Here is a 27,238-nt window from a genome sequence, read left to right as displayed (position 1 = left end):
TCCTTATTTAGAAAATATTTAAAATACTCAATTATCTTTTTTAAACACCCAAAAACCTAAAAACCTTTTATCTCTATTACTTTTTGCATCTCTCCTACTTTTATACATAAACAACCTTTTAATTCTCCTACTTTATTCATCTCTCGTACTTTTAAGCACCCAAATAAACACTTTAAAATTACCATGCATAAAATCTCATGTTGTCCCGAGGAGTCATCTTCCTTGGGATGGAGGGAACATTTTTTTATTTAATACATTACACACTTTTTTTTTTAATCTCAGTGTCGGAAAGAAATGCATCCACTGCCGTGGAACACAGAGAAGTAACATTTAATCATAAATACCGAAGATATTATGCGTAATTGGAAAAAATGATTTCATTTTAGACAAAATGGGTATACATCACAATGTAGTTTTCCACACACCAAACAAGCTGACAATGCGCACAAATAGATTAAATCTTATGTAAAAAGAATTACAACTAAACATCCCCATCGCCTACAGATTTCACACAATATACACGCACACAAACAAAATGAAGAAATAATCAAAATTAACCAGAATCATCAAGCAACGCAAAGCCTCTGCATTCGAATCCGCTGATTATTGGGTAGCATCGATTGGAGTACCAGTCCTCGCTTGAGATATTCTGTTTGCATATATCGTCACCAACCGTAGTTGTGTGTTATTAAGCCCTTCCAAATACGGCAAAAATGCTTTCCCCAGCATGATATATATGTCCACCAGACAGAAAACAACAGTCTGCAAATTGCCAACAAAAATGGAAAAGTTCATTTTCCGATTTTAAGACGATGTATAATTTGAGTGAATACTATACAAACATGATATGTGGAGTTACTCATAGGTCACCTAAACGTCAGAATAAGGGAGGGAATGCTACAGAGTAAAATTCCAGAAGCAAAACCTACATTTGAATTGATGAATTCATGATTGTGAGATTAATTATTTTTACCTTCCGGACATCTGCACTCTGATTCCCAAATGCATCAAAAAGAGCAGGCAAAAATGAGGGCAACTGAGCCATCAGTTCCTCTTGAGAGAGCCTGCCCACAAGCTGCAAAGTAACAGGACATTCTTAGGCTGTATAAAATGCCCAAAAAGTTTCTAACTGCAGCATATAGATTGTTCCTAAGAATTTGCACCATGTCACATATGCTTTGACAATAATGTAAGTAAACAAACAAAAGATTTAATGCTTCAGTGATTTATGTAATAATCAATAATCGGGTCAACAATGTCTTGGCTATATATAATAAATCAATATTCCAATTCCAATACACACATCTATTAACTTAGTTTGGCCAATTTCATATTCCCTCCGTCCCACTCTAAGTGGAGCCTTTCCTATTTGGCAAATGATTTTATACAGTTTTGTTCAATGTGTTGAGTGGAGAGACAATGAAGTATGAGAGAGAACAAAGTATAAATAATGATATTTCCATTTCAGGAATGTGTCAATAAGAGTATGACATCCAAAAAAAGAAAATTTGTCACTTAGAGTGGGGCAGAGGGAGTATTAGATAGCTTTAATACTCAAACACCTATTGCAGTCTTTTCCGTACATCATCATGAAATTGATTCCAAATTCATTCAGTAGAAGACTTGTGATACATCTTTAAACAAAACCTCCACTCAAACTATATTCTTATATTTGAATGCATAGTTAATGACTATGTGAACTAGTGATGGATTGGGCCTTGTGGAATTAAATCTATAGCAACACTCAATATGAAAATAAATATAGGAATTTTAAGATCGTTTCCAGTTTTGGGGTATTTGAATTTTCACCCTTAATTGGTGATTGGGAATTGTTTAAAAGAAAACCTTGCAATTTTGAATCCCTTCCACATCTCCTTCCATTTCTCTCCTGTAACACAAACAGGTTGAAATGTACATCTACTATGGCCAAGTATTAGCCATTCCCTTTCTCTTTTCATGTCCCTCATATAATACCCCCCTGTTTTAGTCATCAGACACTACTTCTTAAGCTGGGAAAAACTAAACCATATATCATACTGCCAGTTGCATGGCCTTGTATCGGATATTTTATTGGTTAAACTTGGTAGAGTCAAGAAGATGATGAGGGACAAAAGGCTCAATGACAAGAAGAGGCAAGGTATCGGCATACTAAGTACTACTGAATTGGACATTCAAATCTATCTACTCTTAACGCATCACCAGATGTAGAATCCTTAAAATCAGTCAGTAAATTAGCAAATATATGCATAACCACATGCATTTGTGTCTTCAAGGACCAGTTCCTACTCCCTCCGTCCACCATATAAACTTTGACTCAGCACAGGAATGTGGGCCCCATTTACCAAAAATAGTAAAAGTGAAATGAGATATCTATTGTGGACATCCATTTCTGTAAAAATGACATTTTATGGTGGATGGAGAGAGTATTTCATAAACATAAATTTATAACGTCTCCTTGGTAAATCTGTGATGTTGGCAAACTAACACTGCATAGATCAGACATCCTTAGATGTCAAAGTCTTGAGAAACAGTGAACAATTGAAAAAATAAAAATGTACCACCACTTTCTGCTAATCTTATTCCTCAGATAGAATAGAAATGGGAAAGCAAATGGAACTTTATATCATAACTTTAAGAATTCCTCATGGATTTTACCTTTGTCAAACAGTTTATGCATGTCACAAGAGTTCTCTCATCTTCAGTCACAAGCAAAGGAACAATAACCTGCAACACAACAGAATAAAATGATGGAGGAATTTTAAAATTCGATTCCATATACCATGAAACTAGACATGTATATAAATCATAAATAATCTTACACTTAGACATCGGAATGGATCATACTGAGACAACACAATCATCAAGCAATGTTCTGATTCATTGGAGACCTAAATGTATACAGAAGAATGAGACAGTGAAATAGGACTGTATGAAAAGCACAGAGGCCATGATTGGTATGATTGAACGGAATGGTATTCCTACTATCAATCTATTTCTTTGCTTTATTTATTTCTTAGGAATTACCATTTCATTCCCTATGGGAATATCCATCCTTCCATTTATCCAAGGAATGGCAACTCCGTTCCATTTTTCTTTCTTCTTGTTTTAGATTTTAGCAAAATTATACAACCTTCGTCCCACAAGAATATGCACTTAGGCACGGGTTCTAATGCATAATTGGTAAAGTAAGAGAGAAGTAGAAAGAAAAAGTAATTAAGGTATTATTAGTGGAGAATGGGTCCCACCTCATTAGAGAGAAAAGAGTTCCCAAATTTCAAAAGTGCATATTCTTGTGGGACAGAGGAAGTACAACATATTATGTTATACTCAATTATATTTCAATTCTATGTATTTCAATATTATACTCCCTCTGTTCCATTGAAAATGACCCACTTTCCTTTTAGTTTGTTCCACTCAAGATGACTCATTACTAAAAATAGGAACACCTTTTATCTCTAATTTATTCCCCCTCTGACTCTCCACTCAGCACAAAAATAAAGTTACACAAAATTCCGTGCCGCCCAAAGAAGGGGTCATCTTCCTTGGGACGGCGGGAGTAATTTTTAAATTTCACAATAAAAATAAAATTTTGAAATTTTAATAATTGAAAAAATACTTTGCACGCACACACAGATCACACATATACACACATTATGCACACACCCCAGCACATATGCGCATACACAACACCAGCACACATAGAGACACACACACACACCAGCACACATACACACACTATGCACACACTCACACTCACACACATACACACTCTGTGCACACACATATACGTATGATCCAAAATATTTTGTAAAAATTTTTGAATAAATTAATTTTTGTGTTGGAATAAACATTAATTATTCACATTTCATTCCATTCCATTGCCTTTCTATATTATTTGTAGTCACCAAGCATAGAAATGAATCAACTAAGGAATAACAATTTCATTCCTTTTGTATTTCTTATCAATACCAAGCAAGAGAATGGAATGAAATTAGCATTCCATTCCCATGTTCATTTCATTCCTTCCTTATTCCATTCCATCATACGAAGAAGGGCCATAGAGCTTCAGGAAATACATGTACCTTCAGAACATTGTCCTTCGTCACACTAAGCAGCTTTTCAATTACAATCTCAACAGAATCCTCCATTGAATCCTTCTGAAAGAGGGAAAAAAACGCGCACAAGGATGTGCGGAGTGTAGTTACATACAAATTGACAGAGTACTAATTTCTGGACATGTAGACAGACCACGGACCTGATTCTTTAACATCTCAACAATGAGTGTCAGAGCCAGCTCGCTGATTAATGAGTCGGAATCATCCAGCATTTCAAGCACAGATGTTAATATCTGATTGAAGTACTGAAATATGCCATTTGTTTAGTAACCAGAAGCAAAATGTTGTAGAATGATTAACAAAATATGACAATCAAATTACTTGAGAAGCTAAGCAACAGTGTTGTTACAATTAAAGCAATCTATTGCTTAGCTTCCACAATCAAATGGATAACTGTGAGGATTTTTCAGGATATAACAGCTACTTCTACATAATCTATTGTCAATCTTTAATCCATATTTTGCGTTGATTTTCCACCTAGCAAGCATAACCAGATGGGAAACAAGTACTCCCTCTGTCCAATTAGAAATGAAACGTTTTCCTTTTTAGTTTGTCCCATTAAAAATGAAACGTTTCCTAAAATGGAAACATCTCTATCTCTACTTTTTCATCTCTCTTACTTTACTCTCTCTTCATTAACTCATAAAACAACACTACATAAAAACCTGTGTCGATTCCCAAATGTTACATATTTAGTGGGACAGAGGGAGTATTTAACATACCTTGTTCCAGACAGAGTGGTCATTACATATGGAAATTTCAATCAACTGTTGAAGTGCATGGAGTTTATTTTCTGAAGTACTGTCATCACTCCCATTGCATATCTACCAAAAGTAAAGAAAGCCTAAGAAAGATACGAATGAAGACTTCCACACCAACATTGCCACTGAGAAGCTCCTTGAATTATTACTTCAAATTACTTAAAAGAATGAGAACATGGCCAGGAGGAGAGTGGCAGATGCAAAGTTTTAAACTTTTGATTCAAGCAAGCAGAAGAAACACTCACCATATGAAGAATTTGAGGAATACTCGGTCCTGTTTCTGTAGAAGAATTCAATTTTAGAGAAGCAAGTTTAGGAAAACTTAGTAATGGTTCAGGTGAATGCTCATTGTCAACCCCAATGTCTAGAGACTTCTGCTGATGATCATATCCAATCAGTCCATTGATGTCCAAACGTGGTGACAAAGAAACCTCTGCATTTGGATGCTTATCTATTGCGGATAATCCCATATTATCACTGGAGATATTAGATGCATATTTTAAACTTTTGTAATTTGAAGTTGTAACATCAGCATTTGAGTTAGTCTCCACCAAATGATGATTCAAATTCTCCTGTGTATCATCAGAGTTTTGGTTGCCGATGGAACCTGTGATGAAGGATGCATCTTGAAGAGAGTTCCACTTCCTCCCACTATCACTGTCAATAGATCCAGAAGAATACCTACCAAACAACTGACTCTTCTTTGATGATCCATTATAGCCATCTTCAGAAGATGCTCCAACCATATCTGAAGGATCATATGAGAACTTGCCACGTTTCTCTTTCTTGCTTTGCAGAAAGTTCATGAGTTCTACCTCGATGCGAGGAGTATACTGCTTGAGGGCTCTTCTTAAGGAGTTCTGTTCTTGAACAGATAAGCTAAGAATGAAGTTCAATACCGCCACCGAATCAAAGTGAGTATAAACAGATATTATGCATGTTATAGCTGCTTCCTTCAGTTTTGTATTTTTATCATGAACCAATGGGGTTAATTTTGCAAGCCATAGCTTAAGGATACCACTATTGGCAGAACCTTCAGAATTTGAAGCATGCTTATTAAATGAGCCAATAGCAAACTCGATAACAGCCAATTTTGCCTTGGGAGACCGTTGTTCGTCCAATGAACGCAACAGAGCAGGTAGGAGAGAATCGGTACCATATGTTTTGCCAACAATATCCAGTGTAGTTGAGCAAGGTTGCCTCACTAATTCCTTGGGATCAATCAACCTAGAAAAAACATGGGGTAGAATCCTCTCCATATAACTTTCAAATGGCTTTCTGCAAGCTGGAATAAGATCTGCAAGAGTTGAAAGGGCTGCCTGTGCAACTTTGTGATGCGGGTCATCCAGGTGTTGGAAAAACAGCTTCATGACCTTCTCAAAACTCTGCATTACTTCTTGAATACCTCTTGGCCCTTGCTGCAGAAGAGAACGAATATAACTAAATGCTGCCACCCGTGCATTCCAATCTGAACTAGAACTGAGCCCTTCACTTAGAGCATCAGTAAGAGAAGCTGGGCTTTCTGAATAACTTGAGAGATCACCCAGTGGGAGCTGACTGTCATCAAAGCTTCTCCTCCTGCCAGCAGACATTCGCCCAGCAGCAGTATTCTTCCTTAGAAGTGGACGCTGGAAATTTGGTATGTGATTACTATGTGACTCCCTATAACTAGCATCTCTGTATTGTGTCTCTAAGTATTGCCTATCATGAAAATTCATATGTCGCCTTGATTCTCTAAAATCAGAATTTTCTTCAGCAAATCCTCTATCATGTACCTTTTCTGGAGCCCTCTTGGCTAAGTAAGAAGAATGTGAAGACTGAAGCTCAGTTCCCGTGCTGTTATAGTGTGATAGTTTACTTGACTCCTTAGAAGCCTGTATTTGTGTAATGATATCAGAAAGCATCAACCCTCCATTGCGATTGTTTCCTTTAGAGATACCAGATACTGGATCTGTTAAAGAATTTGTTAGACTAGCTGATGCTGGAACAGCGAGGGGGAATGGTGGATCACGAGATGATGGAGGGTCAACTCCTGCACTAGGGAAAAGAAAATAAATAGCTAAACCATTCATAGTCATATAAAGACTCAGGAAAATTAGCATCGGCCATTCAAAAGGGATAAAAGTATTCCAGGAGTGGAGCAATTTTTTTACAATCAATATCAAAACAAAAGAGGACCATATAAATTATAAGACAAAATTTAGATAAGGGAACAAAACTAAGTACCTAGGTCCAAACTGGAAGATCGGCCTCTCTCTGATATATCCATGCCTCTCAGCATACTCTCTATGGCAGTAACCTTTTGTTTGCTTGAGTGCAACACACTTTCTAGGCTACGCTCTGCACCCTTGCCCATAGATTTTGCTTGAGAAAGTAGTAGTCCAGAAGTAAGAGACGTCCCTGATGATATACTACCACTTCTATTCATTGCAACTATTGCAGAAGTCCCGTAACCAGGTATAGTTGAAGGTGTGGATGTATGAGAGGAGAGTGACATGTTTGAACTTATTTCACGAATGGAAGGTGAAGCATGTCTTCTATGCATTCCTCCATCTTCATCGTTTATTACCTAGCACAAGATATTGTTTCTCAGTTAATGGTTTCACAATAACTGAAGGGTTCAAATGAAAGAAGAACAACATGTATACCCTTTGAACAACAGGATCGAAGGACATGAACAGACGCCGGGAGCGATCAGGCCAAGTTTTAGCAAACATTCTGTAACATGTCCTTGCAGTAGATCGCACCTATTGAAAAAATGTAGCCCATGAGATTAAAGTAAACCGTGCCTGCAGCTATTGTAAACCTGAGATATGAATGCTGATGCATGCTGATACAAAGACGTATTCCGAGGACACAAACCTCACTCATTGCATCAGCCACACAACATTTGATAAGGTCTTCATAGAGGTCAGCCGAGCGTTGTATTTCAGGTGCATCAGCCCAATATTCAAGTATAAGGAGCGCATAATCACAACACCTAATATAAGAAATCAAGGGGTCAGTACAACCTACAAAAAATAGTTTCTAAGAAAATAAGAAACCAGTACCTTCATGCTTTGTACTGTATATAGAGTATAAGACAGCAGACTAGACTAAGAGAACAGAATAATACCTGGCACGGAGTATAGCATTGCGGTCATTCTTTGCAGAGTCCACAATCCGGGGAAGTACACGAGGAACTTTGCAATTGCGTAACATTGAAGAGTTGATTTCTTGCTTGCTGTATCCTATCAATTTCTAATTACACACTTCCTAGATCCAGTAAATCAACTAGATCACAAGGTCTAGAGACTCACAAGACTGGAAGTCTGGTCGTTGGTACGCAAGCAAACCTTCAAAACCCTCAACCACAGATACTAAACTAGCACAGGGAAGTAGGGATCGATCCCACAGAGATGGACTCGTATAGTACATGCATAGAGATTTGGAAACTATTTTTGGGTTGGCTGCTGCCACGCATATTTTTGGGTTGAGGAGTTTAACTAAGTGAAATTGGAAAATAAAGTACGCTATGCTAACTGCTAGATCTAGGCAAAAAATGAATTATGTATAAGAACTAAATCAAATCAACTACTAGATCTGGGACTTCTACGAACATCTCTGGACCAAGGAGATTAAAACAAGTGGGGACCAAACTCTGAAAAAGGTAAGTACGGACAGAATCGAATCTGCAGCCTAACTAACTAAAGCATCAACTGAAAATGACTTCATCTTCTTCAACGAACACAAATAAATGCAGAGATCAAGAAAAACAAACTCAGATGTAGATCGGAGGCATAATCTTAACAGAAAACTAAACAACGACGGAAATTAAACTGCTAGACGAAGCAAACCAAGCAGAACAAAATCCCCATAATCTCATGCACAAATTTCACCTCCCCTGTTCAGATCCACACTTCGGATGCTAAATCCACTCCGGATCCAAGCATCCGAACAAAAATCCAACCGAACACAACTTCAATACCACGATTCTCGAATCTCCTAAAATATTCAGCAACAAATTCAAGAGAACATCTCAAATAAACAAACCAAAATAGCAAGCGTCATAATAATCAACACGAAATCCAACTTCATCAAGGCAAATCAAACGTAAACAGAACGGATAAACTGATTCAGCAACAAAACAACAAGCTCGACTTCCAAACGTGAAGTTCGAGACTGAACTGAGTACCAAACAGAAATTTTAAAAGAACAATTGTTTCTTCGCCCTCAAGGGACGGTGATGCACTGATACGTAATTCACGAAAACGAAAACCACCCCAAATTTCCCATATCCCTAGTGTGTGTGCTAAGAGCGTGACTGTGTGTGGAGTGTAACCGATCTGCCATTCTTGTTGCGCACTCCTTTATTTATAAGCTTCGAGGTGGGGCCCAGCGAGGTATTGATTGACTTGATTGCCCTCAGCTTTTGGCTTCCTTCCTCTAGCTTTTCCTCGTGATTCCGTTCCTGCTCCTCGCTAGATATCCTCCTCCAGCATCTCCTGGATCTAGCGCTACACACACACCTGGCTTAACAAAACTTGTTAGATCCAGCAGAAATGTGATGTTTTTCACTACATAACCAATGCATGAAATTAGCCTTATCAAACTGCTCACACTTACACCATACTTGTCCTCAAGTATAAAGACAAGAAGAAAAGAAGAATAAGGCGAATTTCAAGCATGGTTATCCCCTTGACCGACTCTACAGACTCTAGACAAAACTCCTACACCTAGACACAACTGAGGCAAAGCTAGACACTAAAACAAAGAGTACATAATCACATAGGATGAAAACATATAAACACATATGCATGAACTGGTTTCAACTTTTAGGCAACCGTCCCCACAAGATTAAGATCAATCCAACAGGCTGCACTCCTCCAAATAGGCCCTTTTCTCCCCTCTACCTAGCCAATCTGTCAGCTCGTCAAGATAGCCTGTTACTTCCCCAATTGTTAGATTCACTCGATCGCTCATTCCTTACCAGGGATGTTAGGACCGATTCTCTCTTAAGTTATTGCCAAACCACTGAAGCCTCGGGTTATGAGAATTCCTCCTTCTATCCTCCGTCACTATCCCCCTTTTTTTCTTTTTTTTTTTTTTTTTTTTTTTTTTTTTTCTTTCTGGACTTCGTCCAGCTTATACCTCCTTGATTTCCTGGACTTCGTCCAGCTTATACCTCCTTGATTTCCTGGACTTCGTCCAGCTTATACCTCCTTGATTTTTTTCTCTCTTTTTATTTCCTCCTCTGGACTTCGTCCAGCTTATACCTCCAGATTTATGATTATATATTTTCTCCTTTCCCCCTTTTTTATTTATATTTTTTTTTTTTTCTTCTCTTTTCCTTCAGCATTCAGTGGCAGACTTTTGACATATGTTAGCTCTAAGTGTTATCACAGGCTTATAACTCACCTCTAGAGTAGGGCTTCACAACTGAGCAAGTAAAGGCATTTACTATCGTTCTTGCTTCATTCAGATTGGTTCGGCTTACTAAAGAATCAGGCTTCTAAGTTGGAATACCTCCTATTTTCAATTACTCTCCCTAAGGGAATCTGCCGTATTATATCCACTAGTTCATGCGATACAATCCTAGACCTACAACTCCTCAAAGCATAATAACACTGCATTGATTCCTCTCCCCCTCCCACTTCACTCAAGCTTGTCCTCAAGCCATCGTCGTGAAGGGGGGAAAACAGAGAATTCAATGCAGAATTAAACAACAATTTCACTTCTCACACTTAGACCGAGCAACGGGCTAAGTGGGAGAAGAATAAACCAACAGAAAACATAGAACTTCTCACACTTAGACCAAGCATTGGGCTAAGTGGGAGAAGATAGCATAAAACACAGCAACGCATGGAAATAAAACACAGAAAAAGAAACACAAAAACTAAAATTTACTTGGTCTGGGGAAATTGCTCATTTCTGGGGCTGGCTCCCGCGAGAGCCAGACGGTGGTGGAACACTGGGGCGGTTTGTTTTCACTTTCTTCTTCGCTGGTTGCTCCAGCTCTTCCTTTCCTTCTGCAGCTTGATCGAGTCCTGGTTTCCTCATTAGCATTTTCGTCCTCGGTGGATTTGGAACTTTCTCGGGAATAGTCGGGGTGGTCAACTGCTGGAATGGCTTGATCGAGGGACTGCTGTGGATGATCTTCTGTGCCTCGCCACTTGACCCAGGAGTCGACTTCGACTGGGTCAAGGGAAGCGTCTGATGCAGCCATTTCAACATCCGCGTAGATATCTCCACAGCTTCCGCCACTCTTTCACTTTGTTTGGCACATTTCGTGGCCAAATCTGCTACGTTGCTGCTCAGAACTTTTACTTCTTCCCGACTCCCATTGAGTTCCTTCCGTATTCCCCCGAGTTCCTTCATCATCTCCTTTTTCATCAGTTGCATTTCCTTTTTCATGTCCTGCACCTCCTTCCTAAGCTCTTCCACCTCTTCACTTGGCATGGCCTCCTCAGCTTCCTCTAATTGATTCCCTTGACCGCGACCTAAAAAAATATGAAGACCCCAGACTCCTGGGTCAAGGTTAAAGTACGAGACATAAATCCCCTTTGAGTTTGGGTCTTCGAAAATATTTTTGGAAATTTTTGAATTTTTATTTTGTTTGGATTTTCTTTGTCTTCTAAAGCAATTAAACTATGTACAATTACCTTTGAATATTCTCGAATCCCCTGGATCAGTGTGTAAAAACATAACATTTCCCTTGACCCAGGAGTTCATCGAGAATATTCCTTTGTCTGGCTAAGTGATAACTGAGAGCGCACGTAGTGGTATTTCCTCCACTACGCATAGCTCAGAATTATCCCTATAGACTTTCAATCTATGGCCATTAACAAGAAAAGGGACCGAGTTAGGAGCACTTCCCTGGATTTCCACTGCTCCGTGTGCGCGGAGGCCAACGATGGTATATGGACCTACCCACTTTGACTTCAACTTCCCTGGCATTAGCTTGAGTCTGGACTGAAATAGAAGTACTTTCTGCCCCACCTGAAGTTCCTTGACCCGGAGGTTCTTGTCGTGCCAGAGCTTCGTTCTTTCCTTGTACCACATTGCTGAATCGAATGCCTCTAGCCGTAGTTCCTCCAGCTCCTGTAATTGCAGCTTCCTTTCTTCTTCACATGCCACAGACTTCATATTCATCTTCTTAATGGCCCAATATGCCTTGTGCTCCACTTCCACGGGTAAGTGACACATTTTCCCAAACACCAACCTATAAGGTGACATCCCGATTGGTGTCTTGTAAGCAGTTCTATACGCCCACAAAGCATCGTCAAGGCGTTTACTCCAATCCTTCCTTGTGGTGTTAACTGATTTTTCCAAAATACTCTTTATCTCCCTATTAGAGACTTCAGCTTGCCCATTCGATTGGGGGTGATATGGTGTAGACAATCTATGATGCACGCCGTATTTCCTCATGAGCGCTTCTATAGTGCGGTTGCAGAAGTGTGTTCCTTGATCTGAGATAATCGCTCTAGGAACTCCATATCTGCTGAAAATGTTTGACTTCAGAAACTTGGCCACCTCTTTAGACTCACAAGTGGGCGTAGCCTTCGCCTCTATCCATTTGGAAACGTAGTCTACAGCGACCAATATGTAAGCATTTCCGTACGACGACGGAAATGGGCCCATAAAATCCATCCCCCAAACATCGAAAATTTCGCAGATCACTATGGGCACTTGGGGCATCTCATCTCGTCTCGAGATTCCCCCTGTCTGTTGACACCTTTCGCAGCATTGACAGTATTCAAAGGCATCCTTGTTCAATGTAGGCCAGTAGAATCCACTGTCTAGAACTTTCCTTGCGGTTCTCCTTGGTCCGAAATGCCCTCCACACGCCAAGGAGTGACAATGATGGAGTACATCTCTTTGTTCCCATTCAGGAATGCAACGTCGAATTATCTGATCTGCACACATCTTCCAAAGATAAGGATCATCCCAGAAGTAATATTTGGCTTCGCTTTTAAGCTTCATCTTCTGGGCCCGGGAGGCTTCCCCTGAACTTGGCACCTCTCCCGTGACCAAGTAATTTGCCAGGTCGGCGTACCATGGTTCTGCGTTACGTACGCGCTTTCCTCGATCAGATTCTCCTGGACCTGTTAAAACTAAGACAGATTCCCAGCTTATCGGTCTAGGTGGTTCGTCCATATAGTACAAATGTTCTTCGGGAAAAACATCGGGAATAGCCTCGTCCGTATCTCCTTGATGAATTCTACTCAAGTGGTCAGCCACTCGATTCTCTGTTCCTCTTTTGTCCCTTACTTCCCAATCAAACTCCTGTAGAAGTAGGACCCATCGAATTAGCCTTGGCTTTGATTCTTTCTTAGCTAGCAAGTACTTTATTGCTGCATGATCAGTGAAAACAATAACCCTTGACCCAAGAAGATAAGGGCGGAATTTTTCGAACGAGTAGACGACAGCCAACATTTCCTTCTCCGTAGTATCGTAATTCTTCTGAGCTTGATTTAGTGTCTTGGACGCATAGAAAATTACGTAGTTTTTCCCATCTATCTTCTGCCCTAGGACGGCTCCCACAGCGAAATCGCTCGCGTCGCACATTATCTCAAAAGGGTGATTCCAGTCCGGTGCCCTGATAATTGGTGCGGACACTAGTCTCTCCTTGAGCAATTGAAATGCCCTCTTGCATCCCTCATCAAACTCGAACTCCACATCGTTGTGCAGCAAATGAGTGAGTGGTTGCGCAATTTTTGCAAAGTCCTTGATAAACCTTCGATAAAACCCTGCGTGACCGAGGAATCCTCTAACTTCCTTTTGATTTGTAGGGTAAGGTAGCTTTGCAATCACTTCCACCTTTGCCTTGTCCACTTGTATTCCTCTTTCAGAGACCACATGACCTAAAACAATCCCCTCAGTTACCATGAAGTGACATTTTTCAAAATTCAGAACTAGATGTTTCTCTTGACATCTTTGCAGCACTAGGTCAAGGCTGGCTAAACAAGTGTCAAATGAGCCTCCATATACAGTGAAATCATCCATGAATATCTCGATGCACACCTCTAGTAGATCCGAAAAAATACTCATCATACAACGTTGGAATGTCCCTGGTGCATTACATAGACCAAATGGCATCCTTCGGTAGGCATAAGTTCCAAAAGGGCATGTAAATGTGGTCTTTTCCTGGTCCTCTGGGTTCACGAAAATCTGGAAATAACCGCTATATCCGTCGAGGAAACAGAAATACTGTTTGCCAGCCAGCCTCTCTAGCATCTGGTCAATGAATGGTAAAGGAAAATGATCCTTTTTGGTGGCTTCATTTAGTTTCCTATAGTCGATGCACATCCTCCATCCAGTGACCAGTCGAGTAGGCACCAACTCGTTCTTGTCATTCTTCACCACTTGTATTCCAGATTTCTTCGGTACCATGTGAACCGGACTGACCCACTCGCTATCTGGAATAGAGTATATGATTCCAAGGGACAGTAGTTTCAGAACTTCCTTGAGCACTTCCTCCCTCATGTTTGGATTCAGTTTCCTTTGTGGATCACGCCGAGCCTTTGCCCCTTCCTCTAGTCTGATGTGGTGCATGCAAAGATCAGGGCTAATTCCAACTAGGTCAGAAAGTGTCCACCCTATGGCCTTCTTGTTCCTCCTTATTACTTCCAGCAGCGCACTCTCTTGGTCTTCAGTCAAGCGGCTGTTAATTATCACTGGACAAGTTTCTCCTTCCTCCAGGTATGCATACTTTAAATTTTCAGGCAAAGTTTTCAACTCCTTCTTCGGTGTGATGGCTTCCTGAGGTAAAGGGTTCTCCGCCTTACTTCTTGGCGCCATTTCCTCTAGATTCGCTCCCTCGTCTGGGCTCTTCTCCTGAACAGATCTGGCTGATTGGAATGATAGTGGCTGGTGGCAGAATGCCATGATCGCTTCATTGATCTGATCATCTGTCAAGTCCTGTGTGAAAAAAGTTTCACACCATCCTGTCACCTCCTTTTCTACAGTCTGGCTCAGCTCCGAATTGTCAAACTGTTCCTGCATTAGTTCAGTCTCAAGATATTCTTGGACTAGGGGGTTAATTACATCTACAACATGCAAGTTTTCAACATCAAGCGGTTTTTTCATAGCTTCTTCAATGTTGAAGGTGTATTTCTCCCCATGATAGTCCAGGCATATGGTTCCATCAAACACATCAATAACAGTCTTCGCGGTGCGAAGGAAAGGTCTCCCCAGTAACACCCCACTAGACTCAGTAGATTCATTTCCCCTCATTTTTATCACATGAAAATCAGCTGGGTATAGGAAATCATGCACTCTAACTATAACATTTTCCAATACTCCCTCAGGAGAGATGCATGTTCTATCGGCCAACTGAATCACTACTTTAGTATCGACCAAACTGACTCCCACCAATTTTTTATATATTGACAGCGGTAGGACATTTATCGAAGCACCTAGATCACACATGGCATGCTCAATTTTAATATCACCTATAGAAATAGGAAGAGTGAACATACCTGGATCTGTACACTTTGACGGCATCCTCCTCTTTTGTATCACGGCGGATACATTTTCTCCTATAACAATCTTCCCATCAGGTTTGGTTTTTCCTGCTATGAATTCCTTGATGAACTTGCTGAAGGTGGGTATTTTCAGAGCCTGCAAAAAGGGTAGGTTAATCTCCAGCTTACTAAATATTTCCACAAGGTCCTCAGTATCATCTTTCTTTTTCTTGGCTTCTCCTCGATATGGGAATGGTTTGGGTCGCTTTACTGCATTCGTGGAACTCCCTGCTGGGGCTGCACCTGTCTCCCTGCTTCCCTCTTTAAGTTCCAACTCAGGTTCTGGATCAAGGAAAAATGGGTCACTTAGTCGAGGCATAGATCCCCTTAAATCTCCCTCCTGGAGGTCATCCTGTATAGGAATTTCTCTGAGTCCAGGATCATCTCCTCGAGACTTCTGATTCCCCTTTTCTCCGTTCATCTGTGAGGGTGTCTCCTCGTTTATCACTTGCTTCGGTCCTTCATAGCCTTTCCCCGATCTCAAGGTAATTTGACTAATATTTGCTCGGTCTGGTGGTTTGACAGTGGCAGGCAATTTCCCTTCATTTCCCCGCATTTCGTTCAGCGACGTGGCCAACTGGGACATCTGCTTTGCCAACATGTCCATGGCAGACTTCTGCTCCTGCTGGGCATCTTGAATTTTGTGCACCACGTCATTGTTAGCCTGCATGTTATTCTGCATGTGTTGTTGGAAATTTACCAGGTCATGCACCATGTCATCAAGATTCCGCTGTGGTCGGAAACCTTGAATTGAACTGGGATTAAATCCTTGATTTTGATTGGTTCCAACCACCTGGTTCTGGCGAAAATTTCCCTGACCTCCTTGATTATTGTTGTACTGGGTTGCTGGACCTGGGTGACTCTGTTGGAAATTTTGATTGTTTCCTGAATTGTTCCTCTGATGCGGTGGCACATAAGAATTCCCTTGGTTGCTCTGGTTCCTGTTGTTCCAGTTATGCTGATCCCCTTGGTTACGGAAATTCCAGTTGTTCAGCCCCTCTTGCTGCTTCCCTGCCCAGTTAGAATTATGCTGTGGTCCTTCCTGATTCCGGCTGGGCCATGTCTGCTGGTTCTCCGCTGGACCTGGGTGTTGTGACTGTGGTTGTTGGTTCCCTTCAGCCCATCTGAAACAAGGATTGTCCCTCCATGGTGCCTCCTTAATCTTCCACTGGTTCCAGTTGGTATTTTGATTACTTTGATTCCAATTCCCCATTGCATTCACTTGAGCTTGGAAATCTCCATCGAGTGAGGGATTATTGTAAAATTGAAGCTGATGTTCCTCTTGACCTGGGTTTTTTTCCTTATCAGTCGACCCAGGGGTATTTTTCTTTTCAATGGCATTTAGCAGTGCCTTCTCCAGTCGATCTATTCTGTCTCTAACCTCTTCTCCTTCTCGTTCCTTAACTGTGTTCGCGGAGCTTCTCCTCATGATAGCACGCGGGCAGTCATACGCCTTCTTCGCGTCGATTAATCTTCCCAGAATCTCGCGTGCCTCGCTTGCCTTATTCTTGGTGAAATTCCCCCCGCTCGAGGAATTCATTAAGTCCTTGGACTCAGGATTTGCCCCTTCGTAGAATAGATAAAATGTTTCAGCCTCCGTCATCCTGTGATTTGGGCAAGCGTCAAGCAGGCCTTTAAACCGAGACCAATATTGGCTTAAAGATTCATCGTAGTCCTGCTTACACTCTTGAATTTCTTTTTTCAAAGCGTTTGTCTTATTGGACGGAAAGAAATAGTCCAGGAACTCCAATTTGAAATCCCTCCATGTGGTGATCGAGTCAGGTGGAAGCCTCAGCAACCAAGTGTTTGCCTCTCCTTTCAATGCAAATGGAATCGCTCGCAGGCGATAGTCCTCCTCGGTAGTTTCGTTAGGCCTTTTCTGGATGCTACATAGCTTACTAAACTCGTTCAAAAACTCATAAGGACACTCATTCCTCCGTCCAGAGAATGTAGGTAAAACGCCCAGCACATTCGTCTTGATCTCAATAGACCGCTGACGTTGATTTGACACTATGGCATGAGCTGGCTCTCCGTCGAGATGTGCAGTTAGCGAACCAATCTCTGGGTCTAGGTCCACTAAGTTTGCCATTACAGACTCCTCTTCCTCCCTTTCCGAATGCTCAGTTTCTGACGACGACCGTGAATCCTCTTTCCCCGATGAATTCCACTCTTCTTCACTCCCTGATTCAAACGGAAATGGATCTACAGTTGACAACCCCGATCTGGTAGTTATGGCGGATGTTGATTCCTTAACTTGCCACTTCAACTGCACGTTCCTTGACCAAGATGGGTTGCTCCAGATTCCTGACCTTGAGCCCTTGCTCATAAACTGCCAAAAGCGAAATTCAAAAGATTAAAACTATTTACACCAAATCTCTAAACACATAAACAAACTACGCCATCCATCCCCGGCAACGGCGCCATTTGAAGAGTTGATTTCTTGCTTGCTGTATCCTATCAATTTCTAATTACACACTTCCTAGATCCAGTAAATCAACTAGATCACAAGGTCTAGAGACTCACAAGACTGGAAGTCTGGTCGTTGGTACGCAAGCAAACCTTCAAAACCCTCAACCACAGATACTAAACTAGCACAGGGAAGTAGGGATCGATCCCACAGAGATGGACTCGTATAGTACATGCATAGAGATTTGGAAACTATTTTTGGGTTGGCTGCTGCCACGCATATTTTTGGGTTGAGGAGTTTAACTAAGTGAAATTGGAAAATAAAGTACGCTATGCTAACTGCTAGATCTAGGCAAAAAATGAATTATGTATAAGAACTAAATCAAATCAACTACTAGATCTGGGACTTCTACGAACATCTCTGGACCAAGGAGATTAAAACAAGTGGGGACCAAACTCTGAAAAAGGTAAGTACGGACAGAATCGAATCTGCAGCCTAACTAACTAAAGCATCAACTGAAAATGACTTCATCTTCTTCAACGAACACAAATAAATGCAGAGATCAAGAAAAACAAACTCAGATGTAGATCGGAGGCATAATCTTAACAGAAAACTAAACAACGACGGAAATTAAACTGCTAGACGAAGCAAACCAAGCAGAACAAAATCCCCATAATCTCATGCACAAATTTCACCTCCCCTGTTCAGATCCACACTTCGGATGCTAAATCCACTCCGGATCCAAGCATCCGAACAAAAATCCAACCGAACACAACTTCAATACCACGATTCTCGAATCTCCTAAAATATTCAGCAACAAATTCAAGAGAACATCTCAAATAAACAAACCAAAATAGCAAGCGTCATAATAATCAACACGAAATCCAACTTCATCAAGGCAAATCAAACGTAAACAGAACGGATAAACTGATTCAGCAACAAAACAACAAGCTCGACTTCCAAACGTGAAGTTCGAGACTGAACTGAGTACCAAACAGAAATTTTAAAAGAACAATTGTTTCTTCGCCCTCAAGGGACGGTGATGCACTGATACGTAATTCACGAAAACGAAAACCACCCCAAATTTCCCATATCCCTAGTGTGTGTGCTAAGAGCGTGACTGTGTGTGGAGTGTAACCGATCTGCCATTCTTGTTGCGCACTCCTTTATTTATAAGCTTCGAGGTGGGGCCCAGCGAGGTATTGATTGACTTGATTGCCCTCAGCTTTTGGCTTCCTTCCTCTAGCTTTTCCTCGTGATTCCGTTCCTGCTCCTCGCTAGATATCCTCCTCCAGCATCTCCTGGATCTAGCGCTACACACACACCTGGCTTAACAAAACTTGTTAGATCCAGCAGAAATGTGATGTTTTTCACTACATAACCAATGCATGAAATTAGCCTTATCAAACATCTATAGATCAAAATATATTTCAAATATTAGAAGGATATAAAAATTATTTTATTTAAAAAAAAACTAAAGACAACCTAACTAAAACATTAAAGCATTACCGTCTTTATGCAGTTATCAGCTGACTCTGCAATTACAAGCACTGTTATGACAACAAGCTTGAAAAGGACCTAAATACAGGAAGGATAGTGAGAGGCAAGATTAATTGTATCAACCATGAAAATGTGTACAAAGAGTTGTTCTCACCGGAATAAACATCTCAGCGCATCCCTCAAAATCCCCCAAGAGTTCTTTAGATAAGAAGTTTAACAAATGGCATGCCTAGCAAATGGAAATTACAAAAGTGAAAAGACCGAATGGATAAAACTTCAGCCAACAATTCAAAAATACATAAAAATTTCAGGTATGCATTGGAAAAAAAAAAAAACCATTGACTCAAAACATCCATAGGATGCATGTATTTGCATCTCAAAAAAAAAAAATTCCGCATCTCAGAAAAAAAATCCGCAGGAAGGCTAGTAGTGAACAATTTAGAATTGAATGTCATGATAAATGATCAGTAACTCATCATAGTCTCATTCTTTTAATGTAAATGTCAACAATCTTATAGAAAGAATGGTTTATGTGATCACACAGGGCCAAACCTGCTTCACAATGCTAGAGCGCCGGTCAGATAATTGTGTGCTCAAAGGACCAATCAGCTGCTTGAGAAGTCCTCGGAAACCAGGGTAATCAGCTGCACCTGCTCAGTTATAAAAGAATGGTAAGCATTCCTGTAAATCCTGATCAACAAAATGATTTTACTTTGTCATCATAATTATATGACAAAATTACTATAGCAGGAACTATTCACTTCTGTATCATAACATGAAATTATCTATTCCACATATTACGAGGCTGTACTCATAGCATAAAGAACAAATTTTTATATCTGAGACAAGACTGGTGTTGATAAATAAAAAAAAAGAATTGGCACCAGGGCTTGGATTATGGATTAGAAACGAACAGACCTCCAATAACAAGGCCTTCGATTCTCTGCATAGCAGCAATACGTATAGACCAATCTTTTTCAGGCACTAAGGTAGAAACTATCTTCTCAAACTCCCTTACAAGCTCTTTTTCTGAATATACTTTAATAGGTTCGACAGGCTTTTCTGTGATGTCACCATCTCCTGCTCAGTGTCAAAAGAGGCAAAAAGTTATCAAAACTTGAAGTAGAAATATATGTTGTCATTTATGCAAAAATGTAAAGTGTAAAGAGAATGAATATAGTTCCACAGTCTTGTGCGTTTGAATCGTAAACTGGTTTTAGGGATAGCAATTTATCTATACATAAACTCAGAAATTTAAGGCATTGCTTCATATGCTAAGAAAAAAAACTGGATTATATTATAACATATGATCTAAAGCGATGACTTACCAATCATTAAATTAGAAAAACAATAATAGCTAGATGACTATGCATTGAAAAACAATTTTGTAGGTAAGAACTGTCATGGGTACTAACCTCCAAAGAGAGAAATCTCACGTGACGTGTTTTTGGCTTTTGGGCTGCTTTTCTTTGGATTATGCATTGTAGGCTTAGTCTGAGTAGATGAGTAATTGCTTGCAATAGCATCCGAAGAGTGAATCTTGGGCTCAATTCTTTCCAGCCTGGCATTAATATCTCTTAACTGCAGCCAATGTGTGACAACAAAGCATTTAAGAAACCATTCAACCTCTGTTTTCTTTTAAAAGGGCTGATCAGTTAAAAAGGGGTTAAGGGTAACAAAAATGTTCTGTTTCATTCAATTGATACAAAAAAATGACCAACACATACCATTGGTGTAGGTAGATGATGTCGATTCAATTCTTCAAGGAACTGAGGCCCAGCCTGAGTATACATCTCCTGAGATGGTTCAAAAAAACAGGAAATGTGGCTCTTTAGCTCAGAAACAATACCACTAGGTAAGCAGATAGTCTAGAGCAACAATACCAAATAAAGCATCTAGAAATAGAATGGTACATATATACTTAAAAAAATCTGCAACAAATTCCTGAAGTAAGAGCTTCACGAAATCACATCACCCTGATATAAAGAACTTTTTGACATAAGATAATTAGTTTTGATTACTTTTACAACACATCCCAATTCACACGAGTAAATCAAACACCAGTCAATTCAAGCTACCAACACATTTAGTGCCCTAAACTTCTCCAAATTTGTGTGAATGGTAAAGTAGTAAAGTACTGAAAGAGTCTATGGTCAAACTGTCAAAACTGCCAGCTAAAAAGGAAAGATTGTTAAACACAATCTAAATTCATAAAATGGTCACTATTCTCATAACAATGTTCAGCTCAGTATTTGATAATAAGACAGATTGAACAGCTTCTCTGACACCAATTGCATAAAAACAAACAAAATCAATTTCAATTTAAACATAATATGCTCCCTCCTTTTTCGCAGGATACCACCCATAATGTCGTTGGTGTCAAACCTTTATAAACCCATTTCCACTATACAAGGAGCATAAGCATCAGTAATTGATTTTAAAGTTGGAGTCTTTGTCAGTCTTATCCAGAGACTAGAGAAAGACTGCCTAAATCAAGGATCAGAAACTATTTATTTTTTCTTCCATCTTGATATTAGTTTTAGTGATGTTTAAAGCACTAAAATGCATGGAATAAAATCAAGATACGTCCCAGCTTAGAAGTTTAAACCCTAATTCGACTATAATATAATATTACCAGTTACTTTTTTGTAACTATGTTCACTAATACTCCATCAGCCCCAGCTAAGATTGACACATTTCTTGGTTGGCACAGGATTTTAGGAGCTATTAGTTAATGTGTTTAATCGGAGAGAAAAAAGGTGGGTGTAAGTATTAAAATGAGAGAGAAAGAGAGATGAATTTTTTAATTGGAAAGAGAAAAAGTGGTTGGGTGTATTAATTGGAGAGAAAAAGTTGTTATATTATTTCCAAAAATAAAAATGCATCATCTTATCTGGGAGAGACTAAATCACTAAAAAGGAAAACGTATCATCTTAACAGAGGTCGGAGGGAGTATTTTCCATGAAAAGAACAGCCTGATTCCTCAATACTCTGACTACAGAGCATGAGGAATGTCTACCTTTATAGAACAAGTGATCAAGAATCCACTTCACTCACTGGTTAATGAATCGTGTTTTCTAGGGAAAGATGACAGCAACTGCAGTAGAATGTGGATGCAGTAGAATGTGGAGCAGTAAGTTGCACGTATTTAGTGGTTATTTGAGCATGAGAACGTGGAGAGGTTGATACATGAATTTAGATATTTGCTTGTAGTTTTATATATAACACATGTACGAAGAGGGTAATCATATTAGAAGTACTTTGCAGCAAGTGTCGAATTTGACAAAGGGTAACGAATGAATCTCCCTTTGTAGTTCTTTTAGCAATTATGTGTTGTAGTTAAAGAAGGAAGTTCCTCTAAATATTGCCATGTATTCAAAGTATTGTTGAACTTGTTCATTTCAATCTCTTACAATCATTCCATCCGCCTTTCACTCCACATCAAATGGCATGGTGAGCTTGGAGTGCCGGAAGACAAAAACTGTAGGATTGGCAAAGGCGGATGAGGTTCCTTCCATATATGGGCATGAAGTCCTCTAGTCGGTCCAGGATATCCTCGAGCGCACTGAAGCACAACTTTATGCGTTTACGTTCCCACCCCAGCCCTTGCCCATCAAGATTTTATTTGACGAGGTAGCAAGAACCCCTACAACCTTCTCTACCAACATGGTGCCAACATTTCTGCTGCAGTCCAGCCTTCCGCCACCACCACAGCCACAATTAAGACATCCCTAGTGTCTCTGAAAGTGGCACCAACACCTCTGCTTTCCAGTCACCACAACCACATCCAGTAAACTCTTTAAGTAGAATTGCCAAGGTCTAGAGCATGTCAGAAGTAAAGAAGGTCTTGGCTCTAAAAAGGCTTTCTAAACGCAATAATGTGTGAATCTCCCCAATCAACCACCAATTGGCTACGGCTAGCGTTGACAAAACTTGGAGATTATGGGATGTATAGACAAGTGAAGAATTGTTTCTCCAATAAGGTCATAGTAGGAGCTGTATATGAATTTACTCATAACAGCTCCTTAGAAGGCTTTGTCCAGTTTGATGTGCAGTCTTTGGAGTTTCGATGATTCTCCACATTTGTTCATGTTCTCAAGCTTGAGTATGAGCCTCCTCCGGACAGAGCAACGGGTTTAAGTTTCAATCCTAGCCTTGAGGGCAAGGCTGTTTTGACAAGGGGGCAATTGATAGCAACTGCATGGGCAGAAAGCTGCGTATATATAGTTGTTTATTTGAGTATGAAAACGTTGAGAAGTTGTATACATGAACTTAGTTAACTGCTTGTCATTTTATATATATAACACTTGTATTAGTCTATTAGAGAAGAGGGGAATCATATTAGAAGTATTTTGATAAAGGTTCCACTCTTTGTAGTATTTCATCAATTATGGGATGTAGTTAAAGAAGGAAGCCCCTCTGAATAATGTCATGAATTCAAAGTATTGTTGGAACTTGTTAATAAACATTTCAATCTCTTACAATCATTCCATTGTATAACTTATTTGCAATTCAACCACATTATTATAACAATGGTGTGATATGCTTCATATGCTGATATCTTGCCAACAGTCTAGCGAGCATCCTCCTTTCACTCCGTATTACAAGATGAATGACATATTTGCAAGTGTTAATAAAATGACACTATCAGATGCAAAAACCAGATGGCAACCATCAGATAGTAGCTTACTAACAGTAAAAAAGAAGATGATTCAAGGACATAGCAAAAAGAATAACAGTGTATTCTGAATGTACTACATACTGAGTACATAGCTCAGCAAGAAATTGATATGTTCACACCTAAATGGCCTAGATACCCCAAAATGGATACACTTGGAATACAATCTATGTTCCAAAGTCCAAACCCTGCTGAATGATTTTAATCTGGATATGTAAGACACATATAACCATCTATATCTAAACTTAAAATTACATATATGTGAAATTAATAGGAGTAAAGGTGGGGAAGATGGATAATTGGCTGCAACAACTAAATTTATGGACACTTTGAACTGAGATACATCACCCTATTTATAGATTGTACTAAACACTCCATGTTGAATTAAAAACTCTAACAAAATAAAGACTACTATACATACTGAAACAAGGAAAAGATAAACTAACTCAAGACTCCTAAACACACTAAAATTATGAAAAGATAAGTACACAAACTAAGGCATAAACTATGGAACAAGATGCATATCAGAAATGGATTCACACCTAACCGTTTAGATACTCCAAAATGGATCCACCCGGAATACTATCTATATTCCGAATCCAACAGCATTATTTTTACTCTGAATATGTAAAACATCTACTCCCTCCGTCCTTGAAAAGTATGAACTATTTCCTTTTTTAGTCCGCCCTGAAAAGTATGAACTTTCTAATTTTGGATACTTCTTTCTCTCTATTGAGGTGGGACCCATTCTCCACTAACAATACTTTAAAAACTTTTTCTTTCTATCTCTCTCTTACTTTTCCAATTATGCATTAAAACCCGTGCCAAACCATATGTTCATACTCTTTGGGGATGGAGGGAGTATAATCTAAATTTAAATTAAAAAACACCTACATGTGAAAGTGATATTGTCCTCAACCAAATGGCCTAGATACTTCAAAGTTCAAAATGGATCCACCCATAATACAATCTATCTTCTGAACTCAGCAGCAATATTTTACTCTAAATATGTAAAACACCTATAACCATGTAAATTTAAACTTAATAAAGTATCTGGATTTAATAAACATTCATCTTCAAAGCTTAGGTGGTGGTGTGGTGTCAGCAGTAAAAAAGAAGGCTATCATTGTTGGGAGTACAGGACAAAACAATACACAAAAACTTTCCTAACCTCAATACATGAAATTGCTGCTTCCTTAACACCAGGGTTTGGATCATTCAACATCTGCAAAATCTGATCCAAGAAGATAGCACAATTGGTGATTCATTCTTGTTAACGTAATCATGCAAAAAAACTTAACCATGAGTAAGCTTCATTTAAAATGTAAGCCTACACCACATAAAAATGAATAGAAGTCAACATACAGGAGGAAGAATGGCACGCTGAAGGGGCAGTTCTGTAGAAGCAAAAAGACTAATCGCTGATGTGACTGTACGAGCAAACTCTTCTCGAATTCTCCAACTTCTGTGCATCCAAGCGTAAGATCCTGCCCTTTCAACAATTATTGTTGGTGAAGAAACCTGCAGCAGAGTTGACAACCTCAATCTCAGAATGAATCTCATACAATTTTATTGTACATGGATCCCGTATTTTAGTTCATTCAGAATAAAAACTAAGACTCATTTGTACTCCCTCTGTCCGCGAATAGGAGTCCCGTTTTTCCATTTTGGTCCGTCCGCGAATAGGAGTCCCGGTTCATAATTAATTTAAATGGTAAAGAGACCCACATTCCACTAACTCACTCCACTCACATATCATTTAAAATTTATATATACAAGTGGGACTCATATTCCACCAACTTTCTTCCACCCACTTTTCTTAATATTTCTTGAAACCCGTGCTGGATAGGAATGAGACTCCTATTCGCGGACGGAGGGAGTATGATATAAGTCATACCTGCCCATTTTATTTTAATAAAACAACTCAAGAGGTATTAATGCGAGAAACAATGTACGAGTACGGTTAGTAAAGAACAATTGGTGATTCAGGTTCCATTACATTGCTAAAATCCTATATCACAGTAATGGCTTTAAAAAAGATAGAGAGTGAAATTAACCTTTTGTTAATCAAATAGGAATCCAAAAGTATTCATTACCATTCAAAAGAGATTTAAGCTCTAAATCACCAAATAAATAACTTAAAGAGGAAAATTCACAATCTTAGATAGGAATCTGTTTAACAGAGGCATGCTCAATTGAGGATTGAGAAAGGTAACAGTACTCTTACAGATTTGTTCCATTGATTTCAAAGTAGGGAAGTCTATAATGGAACTAGCGCGTGACACTTTGGATTTCAGGGGTTTGTAAACCCTAGATGTGGATAATTTCTACAATAGGTTGCAGGGGCAAATTTAGAACGTAGAAATCACACGGAATTGCGATTTTATTAAAACCCTAAGCAACGGAACCAATGCAGAAAAACCGAAAACAACAATTAAAGCTATTACCAATTGCACAAAATTAGAAAAGCAAGCATAAGTGCAGTAACAGCTGATACCTCCATGAGAGTGAGCAGCAGCCTCCGGGCGGCATCCCTAACCGGCTGCTTGGCGTCTCCGAGCCTCTCGACGACGGCGGGAACAAGCGCATTGAAATGAAGCTTAAAGTGATCGCCGGAGAGCACGGCGGCGGAGGCGAGCGCCTGCAAACCGCCCTGCGACACACGGAAGTTGTTGTCCTTCAAGAGATCTAGGCTGACGTCGACGAGTGACGTCACCTCCGAAGGGGACAGAGGCTTTCTAGAAGCTTCGAGGAGTTGGTAGAGGCGCTCGACGCCGGCCATTCGCTCCTTAGTGTCCTTGGCACGCGCCAGCTCCAGCGCCTCCTCCATTGGTGCGGCGGTAGGGGCAGTTGGGTGATTTCGCGATCGGATCTGCTCGGAGTTGGGGCGATGGGAGAGAGAGATGGATAAATAATACTCCGTCCAAATTAAGAGTCATTTTTGCCATAAAAGTCCGTCCCAGTTTAAGAGTTACTTTTAGAATTTTTCATATTTAATTATACAATTTTATCCTATTATTCATCAAAATTATATAAAAATGTCATTATCTACATTAAAATAAATTAAAACAAAAATCAAAAGTCAAAAGAGACCCACCTCCTACCAATTCCACCATCTCACTTCATTTATTACACACTCCACCATATCACTTCATTTATTACACACTTCAATTCTTTCTTAATATCCGAGCCATAACAATAAGTGACTCCAAATGTGGGATGAAGAGAGTATTACGTTTGTAACGAAAATCACAAAATAAGTCGAGAAAAAT

General features: G+C 39.7%; 1 protein-coding gene across 1 annotated transcript; it reads right to left on the bottom strand.

The window, feature by feature from the left end:
* Nucleotides 1-359: 359 nt before the first annotated feature.
* On the bottom strand, nt 360-26,861 carry LOC125187869 (CLIP-associated protein). The gene is made up of 21 exons (XM_089058141.1): nt 26,464-26,861; nt 25,332-25,487; nt 25,138-25,200; nt 21,016-21,084; nt 20,704-20,869; nt 20,207-20,368; nt 19,841-19,938; nt 19,443-19,517; nt 19,298-19,366; nt 7,992-8,077; nt 7,739-7,856; nt 7,525-7,623; nt 7,103-7,445; nt 5,122-6,908; nt 4,838-4,939; nt 4,256-4,360; nt 4,083-4,157; nt 2,820-2,888; nt 2,656-2,724; nt 974-1,075; nt 360-762 (listed from the first exon to the last, which is right to left on the bottom strand). Exons 1-21 carry the CDS (start codon nt 26,794-26,796, stop codon nt 604-606), a joined length of 4,305 nt encoding a protein of 1,434 aa, XP_088914267.1. The 5' UTR covers nt 26,797-26,861; the 3' UTR covers nt 360-603.
* Nucleotides 26,862-27,238: the final 377 nt, after the last annotated feature.

Source organism: Salvia hispanica, chromosome 5 (genome assembly GCF_029641045.1).
Source record: "Salvia hispanica isolate PSC_SH4W2 chromosome 5, Shi_PSC_v1, whole genome shotgun sequence".
In the NCBI taxonomy this organism is placed as follows: Eukaryota; Viridiplantae; Streptophyta; class Magnoliopsida; order Lamiales; family Lamiaceae; genus Salvia; species Salvia hispanica.
Note: the sequence above shows the minus strand (reverse complement) of the source record. Positions and strands in the feature narration are given on the sequence as shown.